The 14,297-nt window shown below is 43.9% G+C and overlaps 1 protein-coding gene and 1 long non-coding RNA gene across 3 annotated transcripts in view; one reads left to right on the forward strand and one right to left on the reverse strand.

Moving 5' to 3' along the window:
- Positions 1 to 14,297, forward strand: part of RAB3IP (RAB3A interacting protein) — a 55,191-nt gene that overhangs the window by 18,103 nt on the left and 22,791 nt on the right. Inside the window, exons 3-4 of one of the 2 annotated variants that reach the window (XM_054026323.1) lie at positions 104 to 365; positions 11,325 to 11,420. In XM_054026323.1, coding sequence (XP_053882298.1) covers positions 104 to 365; positions 11,325 to 11,420 — 358 coding nt within the window. The remainder of the gene's footprint in view (positions 1 to 103; positions 366 to 11,324; positions 11,421 to 14,297) is intronic. The other variant, XM_054026331.1, reaches the window with a different exon arrangement.
- LOC128836248 (uncharacterized) lies at positions 362 to 14,005 on the reverse strand. The gene is made up of 2 exons (XR_008444755.1): positions 13,183 to 14,005; positions 362 to 1,053 (listed from the first exon to the last, which is right to left on the reverse strand). It is a non-coding gene; the product is annotated as an uncharacterized LOC128836248 (long non-coding RNA).

Raw genomic sequence — 14,297 nt, forward strand, 5'->3', positions numbered from 1 at the left:
ATGCTTATAGTGGCACATTTAACAGCAAAACTGACATTTCTAAAAGACTTATTCCTCTCAATGTGTGTTCTTATTTAAATAAAGAAATGTCATTTCTTTCCAGCATCAGTGTTACAGACACGGTTCCTTGTTCTACCTCTGGACCCCAGAGTGGGTCATCCAAACACAGTAATTCCAGAAAGGAGAGCAATACTGCAGAGAGAGAGTTTTTGCAGGGTGCTACACTGACGGATGTTTCTGAAGGGAATGAAGATATTTTTGGGCTGAGTACAGACAGTCTGTCTCACTTACGGAGCCCATCTGTACTGGAAGTAAGAGAGAAAGGCTATGAGAGATTGAAAGAAGAACTTGCAAAAGCTCAGAGGGTAAGATTTGTTTTATTGTATTCTCTAATGATTTCTGCTTGCAGAATAGAGAGAGATTTGTACTGTCATGAACTTTATGGGTCAGAAATTGAACAGTCTGGGTCCCCCAGTTTTTCAGGATTATCACGACATCATTATTTTATGTAATCTGATCCCGAATATCTGCAGTGATGATGACTCAAACCTCCTCTGGTAGAGTGCTCAAGTATTGATTCTTCTTCTTATGAAAATCTTTTTCTGTAATGTCTAAATTAAAACATTTTTCTTTCCTTAAACTTAGGCCATTCCTCCCTTCTGAGAATAAGAATAATTCCCTTCTGTTCTAGTGTTACCTTGTAGATATTTATAGACACTGATAATATACCTCTTGAGGCTTCTCTCTCCCACACTACATAAATGTAGCAGCTGCCATAGAAAATAGAAATATTTTAGAATACAGGTTTTCACATACTACAATGATGTATCATAGGAATGCATGTATATGAAAGAAGAAATAAGAACATCAGTGGCACTCTTCACGCTACCATTATGCCATACTTCGAATGGAATGCTGTCTTCTGTCAGGTGGAATAGCTTTGTTGTTAAAGTGTGTGACTGGGAACCAGAACATCTGGTTTCATTTCTTGTTCTTGCTGCAAACTGACATGTAACCCAGGGAAGTCCTTTAAACTCTGCTTCTGTTCCTTATCTGTAAAATGGAAGTAATACTTTTTTATTATGCAATGTGCAGAGATGTAATTCATTAGTATTTGTAAAGCGCTTTGCCTTCCTTGGATGGAAGGTGTGCTATATAAATGCAAAGCATTATTACTTATTGTGTTAACACCACTTTGTCTTTCTTAGAATTGCTAGTTTCCTGGTGGATGTTACCCAGTTTGTAGATGTGCTGTCTTTTCCCTCTCTCCACATTTATTTGTATTTAACCCCATCTTGCCACATGTTTGGATCAGTCTTCCTGAATGCTTCCCCTCCCCCCCCAGTGTTGGATGTTGTCATTAATTCTGTCATGGCTGAATTTACCCCTTCATTATGATTGTTAATGTAAATTTTAAATATGGGTTCTCATATTGTTCCAGATATTGAGATTTTTCCACTAAATAATCGTTCTTAGCCAACTTTCCATTCTTTGTTATGGTGTTTTATTTTGTTGGAATTTGGCAAACAAAACAAAACCAAAAAAACAACTGTGGTTAAGTTTTTGGGGAAAGTCAATCACTGTCACCAACCAGTTGTCAATTCATTGTAGTTTTCTAAGTTTAAAGTTCCACTTTACAGAAAAACCCCAAACACTTGAAAGTACGCAGATGCATAGCTAGGGTTACCTAAACAACTTCAGTGTAGCCCTGGTCACCATTGTCACCATGAGAACAACCAGAAAATCTGAGATAGCCTTATCTGGGAAGTTTTTAAATTGGGAAACTAACATCAACCTAACTACCTAATGGGGTCCAATATTCATGTATGTATTTGAATATACCTTCTCTCTCATCTTTTTGAGACGCTGCTGGCCAAAGTTATCAGAGTGAACAGGGCATGTACAACACTGATAGTGTGTTTCAGGACATATAAAATCTGTTACGCTAATGATTTGGATGGTGGTGGAAAACCCACTTCTTCCCTCAGAGAGGCCAGACATTAGGCACTTCTCAAGATGCCTGGCACCATCAGCAAGGTTGCAAAAAGGAAATATCCTAGAATTTCTGGGGGTCTCAGTGACAGTTATGCTTACTCTGCTTCCGTCTAGATGAGCCACCACATCCAAAGCTGCTTATAAGATTGGGGGAAAGTTGGGGTCTGATATAAGAGCCAGGGTTGCATTCAACTTTATTCTAGGCATTTCTTGAATTTAGATATCCTAAAGCATTCTCCTGTCCACAGATTTTTCCTCTTGCAAATTTAATTTTGTCTGAACTCTTTGTGAACCTCCTTTTGAACTTATTCCTGCTGTTTCCACTTTCTCTTTTTAATCCTTAATCTTATTCCTAGTGGCTGTCTCCTGATAAGAGTGCTGGAGTTGGTAGGAAGGTTGATTAAAGCTCTCTAGTTATTTATTGGAATTAAACTGTCTCTTTCTTTAAATTTAAATGTCTCTGGCACCAATTTAGTGCTGCGAGTGTGCATTCCATAAATAAAAAAAAATACATATAACATACCAATATAAAGGACTGCCCATCCCTCCATGACAAACAGTCACCAGCAAGTATAATAAGAATTTTATAAAACACAAACCCTCAAACCCACCCCTTTCCAAAAGCCTTCTACAAATAAAATAACCATTTGGCAGCATATTCAGAAGGTCAGCAAAGACAGGCTCAGGTGGACCAATGCAAAAAAGGAATCTTTGTAGTGAGAACTTGAGTTGACTCAGTCTCATCAACTTCATACTGAAGATAACAGGGACATAGAGTTAATCAGTGCAAGTATGCTTTCACTTCAACCCACAATGGCGTCTTTTGTGTGGGCTGTTCAAGTTTGCAACTCATCAGCTGTATTCCTTCATTAAAACAAATATCAAGAAACTCAGATGATTAGCTGAGCATGGTTATTTCAAGACTCACTGACTCAGTAAACTTGTACCTAAGACCTTTTCCAGTCATGTCTTTATACACTTATTATATCTGCCAACCTCAGATTGAGGTGCTTGTCAAAAGTGGTTAAGAAAAATAAGCCAACCACATTTAGATGTCATCCAGATGAATAGTGACCATATCTTGATGTACAGCATTCCATGACCTGTTGGAGAGTGCCAGAGAATGGCTTCAAGTCAGTTCCTTTTGTTTGTTCCCCATCTTAAGTGATTGGCATCTCAGAATTGTCTTTTGTTGGGAGCTTATCTGGAATATCTGATTATGCTGTGGCATTTCAAGGAAAACCAGGCTTCTCATAAACAGATGAGTGCTGAGAGCAAGCCTCTTGGTCCTTAAGCAATTAAAGGTGAAGTGCAGATCCTGGCAGACTGTGTTGGCATACTTTATCAGTTGTATATACACCTCTACCCAGATATAACGCTGTCCTCGGGAGCCAAAATATCTTACCGCGTTATAGGTGAAACCTCGTTATATCGAACTTGCTTTGATCCACCGGAGTGCACAGCCCCGCCCCTCCCGGAGCGCTGCTTTACCGCGTTATAACATGAATTCGGATTATCGAGTCACGTTATATCGGGGTATAGGTGTATGTGCTCCTATATTAACACTTTGTTCATGAAGATCTAGTCAGATAATAAAAGCACTACCATTGTTATCTATCTGCATAGGGAGACTATTTTTGACTTTTGTTAAAAGTCTGGGTGAAATAATTCCATAGTAATTTTGTGAGTTTTCAGGTTTAAAATTAGTTGATTTTCTCCAAGTAGCTTATCTTTTTTATTTTTTAAGTAGCTAGGTGGGGAGTGCCACTAAACCAGCTGTCTCAGCGTGTGCTTTTTATTTCTCATTACTCACAGGCTGAGTATAGCTAACGCCTTGGCTACACTTGCAGATGTACAGCGCTGTGAGTTAAACCTGACTTTGTACAGCTGAGTAGGGAAAGCGCTGCAGTCTGTCCACACTGACAGCTGCCCAGTGCACTGTCGTGGCCACATTTGCAGCATTTGCTGCGCCATTGGGAGCGGTGCATTATGGGCAGCTATCCCACAGAGCACCTCTTCCCATTCTGGCGCCGTGGGTTGTGGGAAGGGGGCGTGGGTGAGGGGCATTCTGGGTCCTGTCCTAACGCCCCGTGATGCATCGCTTCACATCCCAGAAATCCCTTTGTTTCCGTCCACCTTTGGCGCCATCTTTCAACGGTTTCTGTGCAGCGCGATCTGTCTACGGGAAATGGAGCCCGAACTGCTGAGGCGTATGCTGACGAGTCTCGCCAGCATGTCACATTTGGCTGTCCAACTATTCCTTAAGATCCAAAGTGAGAGTGAGGAGTCTGATGATGCTATTGAGCCGCGTAACGCGTAGGACACGAAATTGCTTGTGGCATTCACGGACATGCTCAGCACCGTGGAACGCCACCTTTGGGCTTGGGAAACCAAGCACCGAGTGGTGGGATCACATCGTCATGGAAGTCTGGGATGACGAGCAGTGGCTGCAGAACTTTCGGATGAGAAAAGCCACTTTCATGGGACTGTGTGAGGAGCTCACCCCTACCCTGCGGCGCAAGGAAACGAGATTGAGAGCTGCCCTGCCAGTGGAGAAGTGGGTGGCTATTGCAATCTGGAAACTGGCAACTCCAGACAGCTACCGGTCGGTCGCAAACGAGTTTGGAGTGGGAAAGTCGACTGTTGGAATCGTGTTGATGCAAGTTTGCAAGGCCATTAATCGCATCCTACTCAGAAGAACCGTGACTCTGGGTAACGTGCAGGACATAGTGGATGGCTTTGCACAAATAGGGTTCCCTAACTGTGGAGGGGCGATAGATGGGACGCACATTCCTATTCTGGCACCACCCCACCTAGGATCTGAGTACGTTAATCGGAAGGGGTATTTCTCTATGGTTCTCCAGGCGCTTGTAGATCACAGTGGGCCTTTTATTGACATTAACACAGGCTGGCCCGGAAAGGTGCATGACGCACGCATCTTTCGGAACACTTGGCTGTTCAGGAAGATGCAGGCCAGAACTTTTTTCCCAGTGCGGAAGATCACACTAGGGGAAGTTGAAATGCCCCTTGAAGATCCCGCTTACCTGTTAATGCTGTGGCTTATGAAACCCTATACAGGGAGCCTTGACAGCAGCAAGGAATGGTTCAACTACAGGCTGAGCCGGTGCTGAATGACTGTGGAGTGTGCCTTTGGACGTTTAAAGAGCCGCTGGCGATCTCTGTATGGGAAGCTGGACTTGGCCGAAAACAGCATCCCCGCGGTTATATCCGCGTGCTGTGCCCTCCATAATATTTGTGAAGGGAAGGGTGAAAGCTTCACTCAGGCATGGACCTCCGAGGTTCAACACCTGGAGGCTGAATTTGCACAGCCAGAGAGCAGGGCTATTATAATATATTTACAGGGGCCTAGCGCGGGGCTGCAAGGATTAGGGATGCCTTGAGGGAGCAATTTGAGGCTGAAAACCAGCAGTGATATCTGGTGCCCTGCACGGGAGTGAAGTGCAGTAGTTCCAATCTTTAGGAATCAGTGCTTGCTAAGCAGACAAGCAGACTTGCAGTGCCTGTTTATTTCCTGGGCTAAGAAGTCTTTTACTTTAAGCAATAATAAAGAACGTTTTCAAAGCCAAAAAATCCATTTATTGAAAAGAAACAAGGGGGTGGAGTGGGGAACGGTACAATCACAGATTCGTGTATGTCCTGTCTGGTATGCTGTGCAGTGAGTGCTGCACTTCAGGATAGCTATACTGTATGGTGATGGGGGTTGAGTGCAGAGGGTAAGGGTCATGGTTTTCAGGGCTGAGTGGTGAAGATACTGGTGTTGGAGACAGCGGGTGGTGTGAAGAACACGGAAGTTGGGGAAAGTGGGTTGGAGGTGACAGTGGGGCACAATGGAAAGAGTTTTGGGACAAGGGCTGTGGGGGGGGAGGGGTGGCGTTTGCGGTACTGCTCCTCTTTCTGCATGGCTACGAGCTCCTGGATAGTGTCTGCTTGGCGCTCCAGGATGTTTATGAGCCGATCTGTGCTTTGCTGCCGGTGCGCTGCGTTTTCCTGGCGGATCCTGCTTTCTCTCTCCCTCCAGTTCTGTGCTTTCTCTTTCTGTTTAATAGATTGCGCATCACTTCTTGCAGCATGTCTTCTTTGCTTTTTCGCAGTCTCTGAGCAGGCGATAAGAGGGACAGCTGAGGTCTCAAGGTTGATGCTGCTGTAGAAGCAAAATGCAACGTTTAACAGAGGCAGCATTGTTTATACCAGACAGAGTAATGATTCCCCCCGCACTTAAGGAGTAGAAAACAAACAAGGTCTACACAATTGCATAATTTTCCCATCCGAAACAGAGCGCGCACATCCCACGGGAGCCTCAAAATGGTGAGTAAGAGGGACTGATTGTTTCAGGGCTGCACTGTCCTCTGGGTTTCTGTGCCTTGGGGAAAGCCAACATCTTCAGGGGGCACCTACACTGAACACTGTCCCAACATTTTCCACAGGAGTTCATCCTGGACGATATCTTGCTGCTCAGGGTGACTTGGGAAGCAAGGGAGGGTCTTCTCCTGCAATGCGGTTTCCACTCTGGCCCATATGCAGCTTGCCTATGTGCAGCAATGGTCCCCCAGCCCCTCGCGGCACAGTGGCGCGGACACGTTAGCCTGGCTGGGACAAGGACCACGGTGGCTCTCCCAATAAACCTGTGCAAGCGCATTGCATGCTTTCTGGATGAGACATTCGAGGAGATTACCGAGGCTGCTTACCGCGATGTGATAAACCACATCAATGCACTATTCTGCATCTAGGCAGGCATGCATAACCCTCCTCTCCCAAAGAGCCTGCACTGAAAAAATTCCTTCCCGAAAAAAAAAATGCTTACCGGGAACCTGCTCTTCTGTTTGTCCTCCACCAAGTACCGATCGCTGTGACTGGCTACCTTCTTCCTGGCTCGAGAAGAGCTCCTGGCTGCATGGCTCCAGGGATTCCGGGGTGTCTCCATCCGGCCCACCACCCTCACTCCCGTTTTCCTCCTCCTCCCTCTGCCCCCACACTGGCTCTGAAGTGTCCATGGTGGTGCTCAGAGTGGAGGTGGGGTTAATCCCAAGTATCGCATCCAGCTCTTTGTAGAATCGGCAGGTCGCGGGGGGAGCACCCAAGCGGCCGTTTGCGTCGCGGGCTTTGCGGTAGTCACTCTGCAGCTCCTTCACTGCAGGGCGTCCCGGTCATGGCACCTTTCCATCATGTCCTTTAATACCTTCCTGAAGGTATCATAATTCCTACGGCTGGAGCGCAGCGTCCTCCCCGCAAACACTGATGAGGTCCAGCAACTCGCCATTGCTCCATGCTGGGGCTCGCTTGGCGCGTGGAGGCATGGTCACCTGGAAAAATTCGCTGATAGCACTCCACTCCATGCCATGCCGGGCTGAGCACACAGGAAGGGGATTTTTAAAATTCCCCGGGAATGTAAAGGGTGGGTCACATGGTTGGTTACCTGAGGCCAGGGCAGTAGAGTTTGAACTGATGACCAGAGTGGCTAGAACAGGCATTGTGGGATACTGCCGAATACTTCTGGAGGCCAGTCACAGTGCATTGGGCGGCCACACTGGAGCCGCAGCGGCAGCGCAATACACGCTATTCCTTTCAGGGATGTGGAGTACATGCAGCGCTGCAACCAAGGAGATACAGCGCTGCAAATGCCTTGCCAGTGTGGACGGGGAGTGAGTTACAGCGCTGGGGGCGGCTTTACAGCCCTGCAACTCGCAAGTGTAGCCAAGACCTAAGTCTTCAGTAACAGCTTCAAACATAAGAGAGAGCCTTTAGCATCTGTCTAGATATCTTTGCTTTTAAAGCACATCAACGCAAAATATTTAGCTTGTTTGACAATGTAATATTTAGTGTACTATGTTCCTCCTAAATAACAGCCTGGAAACTTGCCCAACAGGATTTAAGATTTGACATGTCTAGCCAAACTTCTAAGAGCATAGGCTATGTATGGTGTCCTCTGCTTTTTTGTTATGTTTCAGTAACGTAGCCAAAACTGAACTCCTGCTTGGACAATTTTATTGTTTAAATAAGTTTACATCCTTAGTCTTATTACTTTGACAGCCTACACTGAATCTTAAAAAGGTAGTCTTTCCAATCACCACAAGCTGAACAGTTTTAAAAAAAAAAATCCATGTATCTAAACCACAATATTTTATGTTAATTCTGTCACTTTAAAGGTTTAAAAGTCGGCAAAACTAGTTTTACCTTTCAATGTGACTTTAAGATAATGCTTGACCTAATGTTATTTTAACTTCCTTTTGAGGCTTACTGATGCATGTAATGTTTCCTTTACAAACAGTGAAGTTGAAAACTAAGTGCTGGTATGTTCCCTCTCCATTGTAGAAACATACGAGGCCTGAATATTCACCACTCCTGGATCAAAACCTGCCTTTTCCCTTCTTCAACTCCCCTACTTTTTCCTCGAGAAATACAGTTAAACAAAAAGGAACATGAGTAAATATAAACTTGCTGACCTTCAGTGTTGTCTTCCCTTGGGTTTATTTTTCTGTTTAATTCCTTTATTGTACTTTGTTTCTCTCCTTTTATTTCCATGGTCTTCCTCTTCTTTTTCCTCTTTCTTTCTGTTCTCCCACCACAAGATATGCATCTGTCTCCCTCCCTAACCTCTTTCATTTTTCTACAGCATTCTCTTTGGGAAAGCTAGCTGCTTGTGTGTGGAACAATAGATATTAAGTTGGGAGATATACCTTAATTGCTGTGCCTTTGCATGCATAGTACCTCTCGAAATACAATCTTTCAAAAAAGTTAAGTCTGCAGATCGGAAAAGCAAAAAATGAAACTTTCACACAAACAAACCCAAAATAAACACAACTCCCAAATAAAATAAAAAAAATCTACAAATTCCAAACTAGGTGGGCCTATAAGTGTGCCCTGAGGTTTGTCAAACTTTAGTTGTCCAAAAGCAGGATATTAGAAAATTTTGCTGCCAGTGTTATCCTAGGAATTGAGAACAAGAGCTTAATTTGATGCTACAAAATGAGATGTGGTTTCTCATGCCTATGTTGTAGGGTGTTTAATCTTTGGAAGACAATTGGGAACACCTTCAGTTGCATCCAGAACTGTATAGGAAGCCAATGCAGAGATTTGGGCATTGTTTCTATGTCTTCATAGTGATTTCCTCCTCCAAAGGGGTGGGCAGGTGGGCAGCTGAATATTCTGGGTGATTTTCAAGGGAAGTCTGATAGAGTGTATTAGAGTATTCTATTGTGGCAGTGACAAAATTGTGAATGGCTGAGTTCTACATCATAGGGGAGTGGCTGTAGCCTCATGTCCCACTGTGGGGAATGTAGGGTGCTAAGACCCAAAGCTGTAATCTGAGAATTCAGAAACCGTGATGGCTTCAAGAATACCCCCATTTTAAAATATCTAAAAAAAACATATTACTGTGTATTCAGTGGTGCTATTTTATTGCTTTCATTGAGTGTCATGAGTAGGGTAAGCTGATGATTCGAGCCAATTGAGTGTAAGCCCCACCAAAAATATCACACGTATGTAAAGTGATGTACTGTGAAGTGCAGTGTCACATGCTCCCATTTGGAGACTTAGTGGGACACCTGGAGGCTTCAGTAATAGTGGCTGCCAATGAGGTAGTCTAGCTCTATGTAACATGGACTGAGAGCAGCAGAGGGAGGCGGAGGGAATACAGGCATCAGTGGAGCTGTTTCAGATCACATGCACACCCTCCCTGCTACCTCTTCTGCTTTTCCAGACCCATCAACAAGTGGGGTGGAAGGATTTCTGAGACTTGTGTTGGATGTCCGGTAGAAGGGAAAAGAGTTCTGAACTTGGAGTCTTGGATAGGAGAGAGCTTAGAGCTGAGGTGGGGGGTAGTTCAGAGCTATGGCAGGTTAAGTAGGAAGATGAGGGCTTCTTGACTGTGGAGATAAATTGTTGGGGTGTATGTGGAGTTGGTGGGAGTTGGTTTGGAGTGAGCTGATGTAGTCTGGCAGGCTGTGAGTTTGAAGGGGGATGGGTTTGGTTGGCACAAATGAGTGCAAGGGGACTTGAGAGTCAATTGGTTAATGAGTTGGTGTACATGGGGAATGGTAGATTGAAAGAGGAGAGATTGTGATAAAGACAACACCAAAGGCATTAAAGTGACATATATACTGTTTTCTCCCACCCTGCCCTTTCTTGTAAAAGGTCCCAGGTTTTCATTTTGAAAGGGCCAAGCAGTGGGTGAAGGACGAGAGTGCCCCCCCTTTTTTTCTTCCCACTTCCTCACCAACCTCCCCTATATCTATCAAAATACTCCAAACCCCAGTGTTTCAGTGTTTCACTTTGAAAACATGATCAACCTGGGCACTGTGGGAGGTTGCTACCTGCAGCACTACCACTTTTTTGGGCTCCAGCTGCCACTGTTCCGGACTGTGTGCAGTATTCTAATGTCAGGAAGGACTGGCAATAGGAAGACTCTTCTGAGCTTTTCCTTTCATTTATAAAGTATATTCAAGAAATCTTAGACCATATTCTCATTTACACTAAGACTTCTTTACGCTGCTCGGCTCAGTGTTAAGATCTTAAAGTGGGAGCAAATGTAATTTATGCCCACTTTACAATGTTCTGGCAGTGTAAAGGGGCCTATAGGGGTCTTAGTGTAAATAAGATTAAGCCTCCCACTCGCCAAGTTTTAATGTTATAGTAGACAGTTATAAGTAGCATTAAACTGATTTGATTTGACTGCATATTTCTGCCTTTACAAGGAGCAGGGATATAACTAGAGTGTTGTTTTGGAGTTAGCTAGAGCTGTACTGTAAGGCGGCTCCCTGGAGACAAAACTTTATATTAAAAAGATTCTGTGAGAACGGAGACTCTTCTTCAGACAAATGTTTTTCTTTAAAGGGAAAGAAAATAAAACATTTCTTTAAATTAAATTAAAAATGTGAAAGGTGTATATTGGCTATATGGCTATATCAAGCACTAGTGGAAGCAGTACTCATATTGTCACAATACAAAACTTATGAAATAACCAAACCTTATAGAATTCTTTTTATATATTCTTCTTTTGGTTTCTATATTCTGTTTCAGTGAATGTAGTCTTCTGTATTTCAGGAAAGAAGCTTTTTGTACTTCAGAGAATTTTGGAAACACATATTTAGCTTAGTTGTATTTTTAGATCAGACTGACAGGTTGCCATGTAGAAGGAAGTATTAGGTATACATTTTCAGCATTAATGTTATTGCCTCTAGTGTTAAGTTTAATGTTTTGAAAGGTTTTATTTAGCAAAGATTATCTGTTCCACTGATTTACTTGTGGCAGAGCTTTAAAAGCCCACAAACTACTACATTAAGTTAGAATAAATAATTTTCAATTTTCCATAGGAGCTGAAATTAAAAGATGAAGAATGTGAAAGACTTTCTAAAGTGCGAGATCAACTTGGACAGGAATTGGAAGAACTTACAGCTAGTCTGTTTGAGGTTTGTTTGAGTCTTTGCTGTGATATAATTAAAGGAGACTGGGCAAGGTGTGTTATGTAGCATCAGTACATTGTACGGTGATACAGAAAAATCAAGCTTGTAAAAGAATTTGTGGTCTCAAGGCTTGGGCCTGTTGAAGTGGAGACTTGAGAGCAAGAAATCATATAGCTTTACATGTATATAAGAGCGAGATCTCATTAGCCTTGTTAGTCTGCCTATTGCACCCAAAATGAGGGATGTAAGAAAAAATAGTCCAGAAAGCTTAAAATGTGTCATTCTTCTCTTTTGTATAACCATTTTCTATCAAAGCCAGATTATCTGTCTAGAAGATTGCATAAAAAAAGAAGTAAATTTGGGGCCACAATGCGGGGCACAGAAAAATGAATGTTCCTGATGGAAGTGCGGTATAACTCGTCATGCTTCCAGCTTTTAGATTTGGGGCCAGGTGCATTTCTCCCCAAAACTTTGAAATAAAGCTATTAAATATACACAGTTGTTGTTTATGTGCATTTGTGTAGCCAGTCAATATAGGATCTGGTTGCACAATCAGAAGCATAGATATCAAAGGGATCTCTAAAGTTAAGATCAGGACAGTGGTGCCATCATAAAGAGAATGAATTTGTGTTCTCTCAGGAAACCATTCTAAAGATATATGTATACTTAAGGAAGGTAGCATCCAGAGGACTAGTATCATTTAAAAAAAAAATTGAGTTCAGAGGCATATAATTGGAAAAGAATGAATAGAAGACTAGAAAGAGTAAGGTAGAAGTGTGTGTGATGGTAAATGAGAAGGGAGAGGGGAAAATGAGATAAATTGGATAAGTATTTCACATAAAAATAAATATACCTCTGAAGCATTAAATTGATGCCATCTCACAGCATCATGAAAAAGTGTATTATTTAATCTGTATTTGATATGCAAAACATGAAATATAGGCCATTTAGTAACTACTCTGTAATGTGTTTAAGCTTTCAACATTCCCAAATGTTAACATACCACTGAAGTTTTACTTCTGTGATTACTTCACTAGGGCCCCGGGGCCCTGATCCTGCATTGGGATCCACAAGCCTGGATCTTTGTGTCTATGCAGAGTCTCATTAGCTTCCTTGGGTCATTGAATGGGCACAGGGGCTTGTACTAGTGTAACCTATGTAGAGGAGAGGTAAGTCAATCTACTTACCAATTCTGTGCTATGGAGTTCCTCTCTCTGACTTAAAGGATTTATACAGACCATGAATCCCTATCATCGCAAGAGACTACACCTGGATTTTCTATAGAAACCATCTAAATACTAAAAGTGGAAATTATAAGAAGATTCACTTTTTCTCATCTTGGGAATCCAGTACCAATCTTTACCATAAGCAAGTTATGTGCGCACACGCAATTCATAATTTTAAATTCCTTTTTATGAATAACATTCCAAAGATAAACGGTTACAGCACAGTGTTACAATGCACCCTAGCTAGATGAATATCACTAACTAGAAATTGTGTTGTTTTCCTTGAAATTAAGAATATAACACAGGACCTAAACCTGAAGCTACATACATATATTATAATGCCATATAAAATAAATTGGGACTCTGACAATCGGAGATCTTCTGCCTTCAGATAGGCTCACCCTGAGTATTATATTGACAAATAAGTAAAATTGACCAAGAAGGTAAAAAGTTTAGTTATACTATATAACCAACTATTTCAGCATCCACGCTATTGCACGCACAAACTTCAAATAAGAAAGAAAAGAAAACTTGATAATTACCGCAGCTGTTAGGCTCACACACTGTCTTTGGTTCAATGATGTCCTGAAGACATTTGGCCTCCAGTCTACAATTCCTTCTTCGTGGTGTTTCCCAGTCTAAATCTTATTGACTTCTGTAAAATTACAGGAAATGGCACTGAGATTCAACCCAGAGATTCAGTCTGGGTTACCCCGACAGCTCTATCTTCTCCCTGCAGGGCTGGGTGGGATCTGACTGGTGCTCCAAATCGCTGCCAGTTTTGTAACTCTGACAGATCTCACTACTGATTGGCTTGCCACCTTGTCTGGGAATGTTTCCATATCAACTCAGAGCGAGTAGAAACAGCAGCTGTAATTACAGCATAGTGTGTTTGGCTGAACACCATGATGTAAGAAAAAAGAAATGGAGGTTACCTTAGCACAGGGGTCGGCAACCTACGGCACGCGAGCCGATTTTGAGTGGCACGCAGCTCCCTGCCGCAGTCCCGGCCCCCAACCCCACTCAGCCCCCCTGCCTACCGCTCTCCCCTGCTGGGGCAGGAGGCAGAAGCTTGGTTCTGCGGCAGCCAAGCTTCCCCCATCCCCCTTTTCTTCCCCCAGCTGTGCTTTCCGGCCCCTCCTCCTCTCTTTCCCTCTGCCAATCAGCTGCTGGCCCTAGCGAGGGGGAAGAGCGACAGCATGCACACAGCTCCGTAGAGGACGCAGAGAGAGGTAGGGACGGAGCCTGGGGAAAGGGGGTCAAACAGGGCATATCCCTTCCAGCCTCCTGCCCTGAGCCGCTCAGGGCAGGGGACTGGGAGCACCCCTATAGCCGAGCACCCCATCCCTCTGCCCTGAACTCCCCCACACTCAGCCTTCTGCCCTGCACCCCTATACCCCCAGCCCTCTGCCCTGAACCCCCCCACCCCAACACACACCCAGCCCTCTGCCCTGCACCCCCCCAGCCCTCTGCCCTGATCTCTTAACCCCCCCCCAAACACACCAAAGCCTTCTGCTCTGAATCCCCTCCCCCAGCCCTCTGCCCTGACCCCTGAAACACCCCCCGCCCCCCAGGTCTGGGGTCCCGGCCGCAGGCCCTGATCAGCCCTCTGCCGGCCTAGGTGAACAGAACCCCAGGCTGGCGGCGAGCTGAGCAG

The sequence above is a fragment of the Malaclemys terrapin genome, chromosome 1 (assembly GCF_027887155.1).
Source record: "Malaclemys terrapin pileata isolate rMalTer1 chromosome 1, rMalTer1.hap1, whole genome shotgun sequence".
Taxonomy (NCBI): domain Eukaryota; kingdom Metazoa; phylum Chordata; order Testudines; family Emydidae; genus Malaclemys; species Malaclemys terrapin.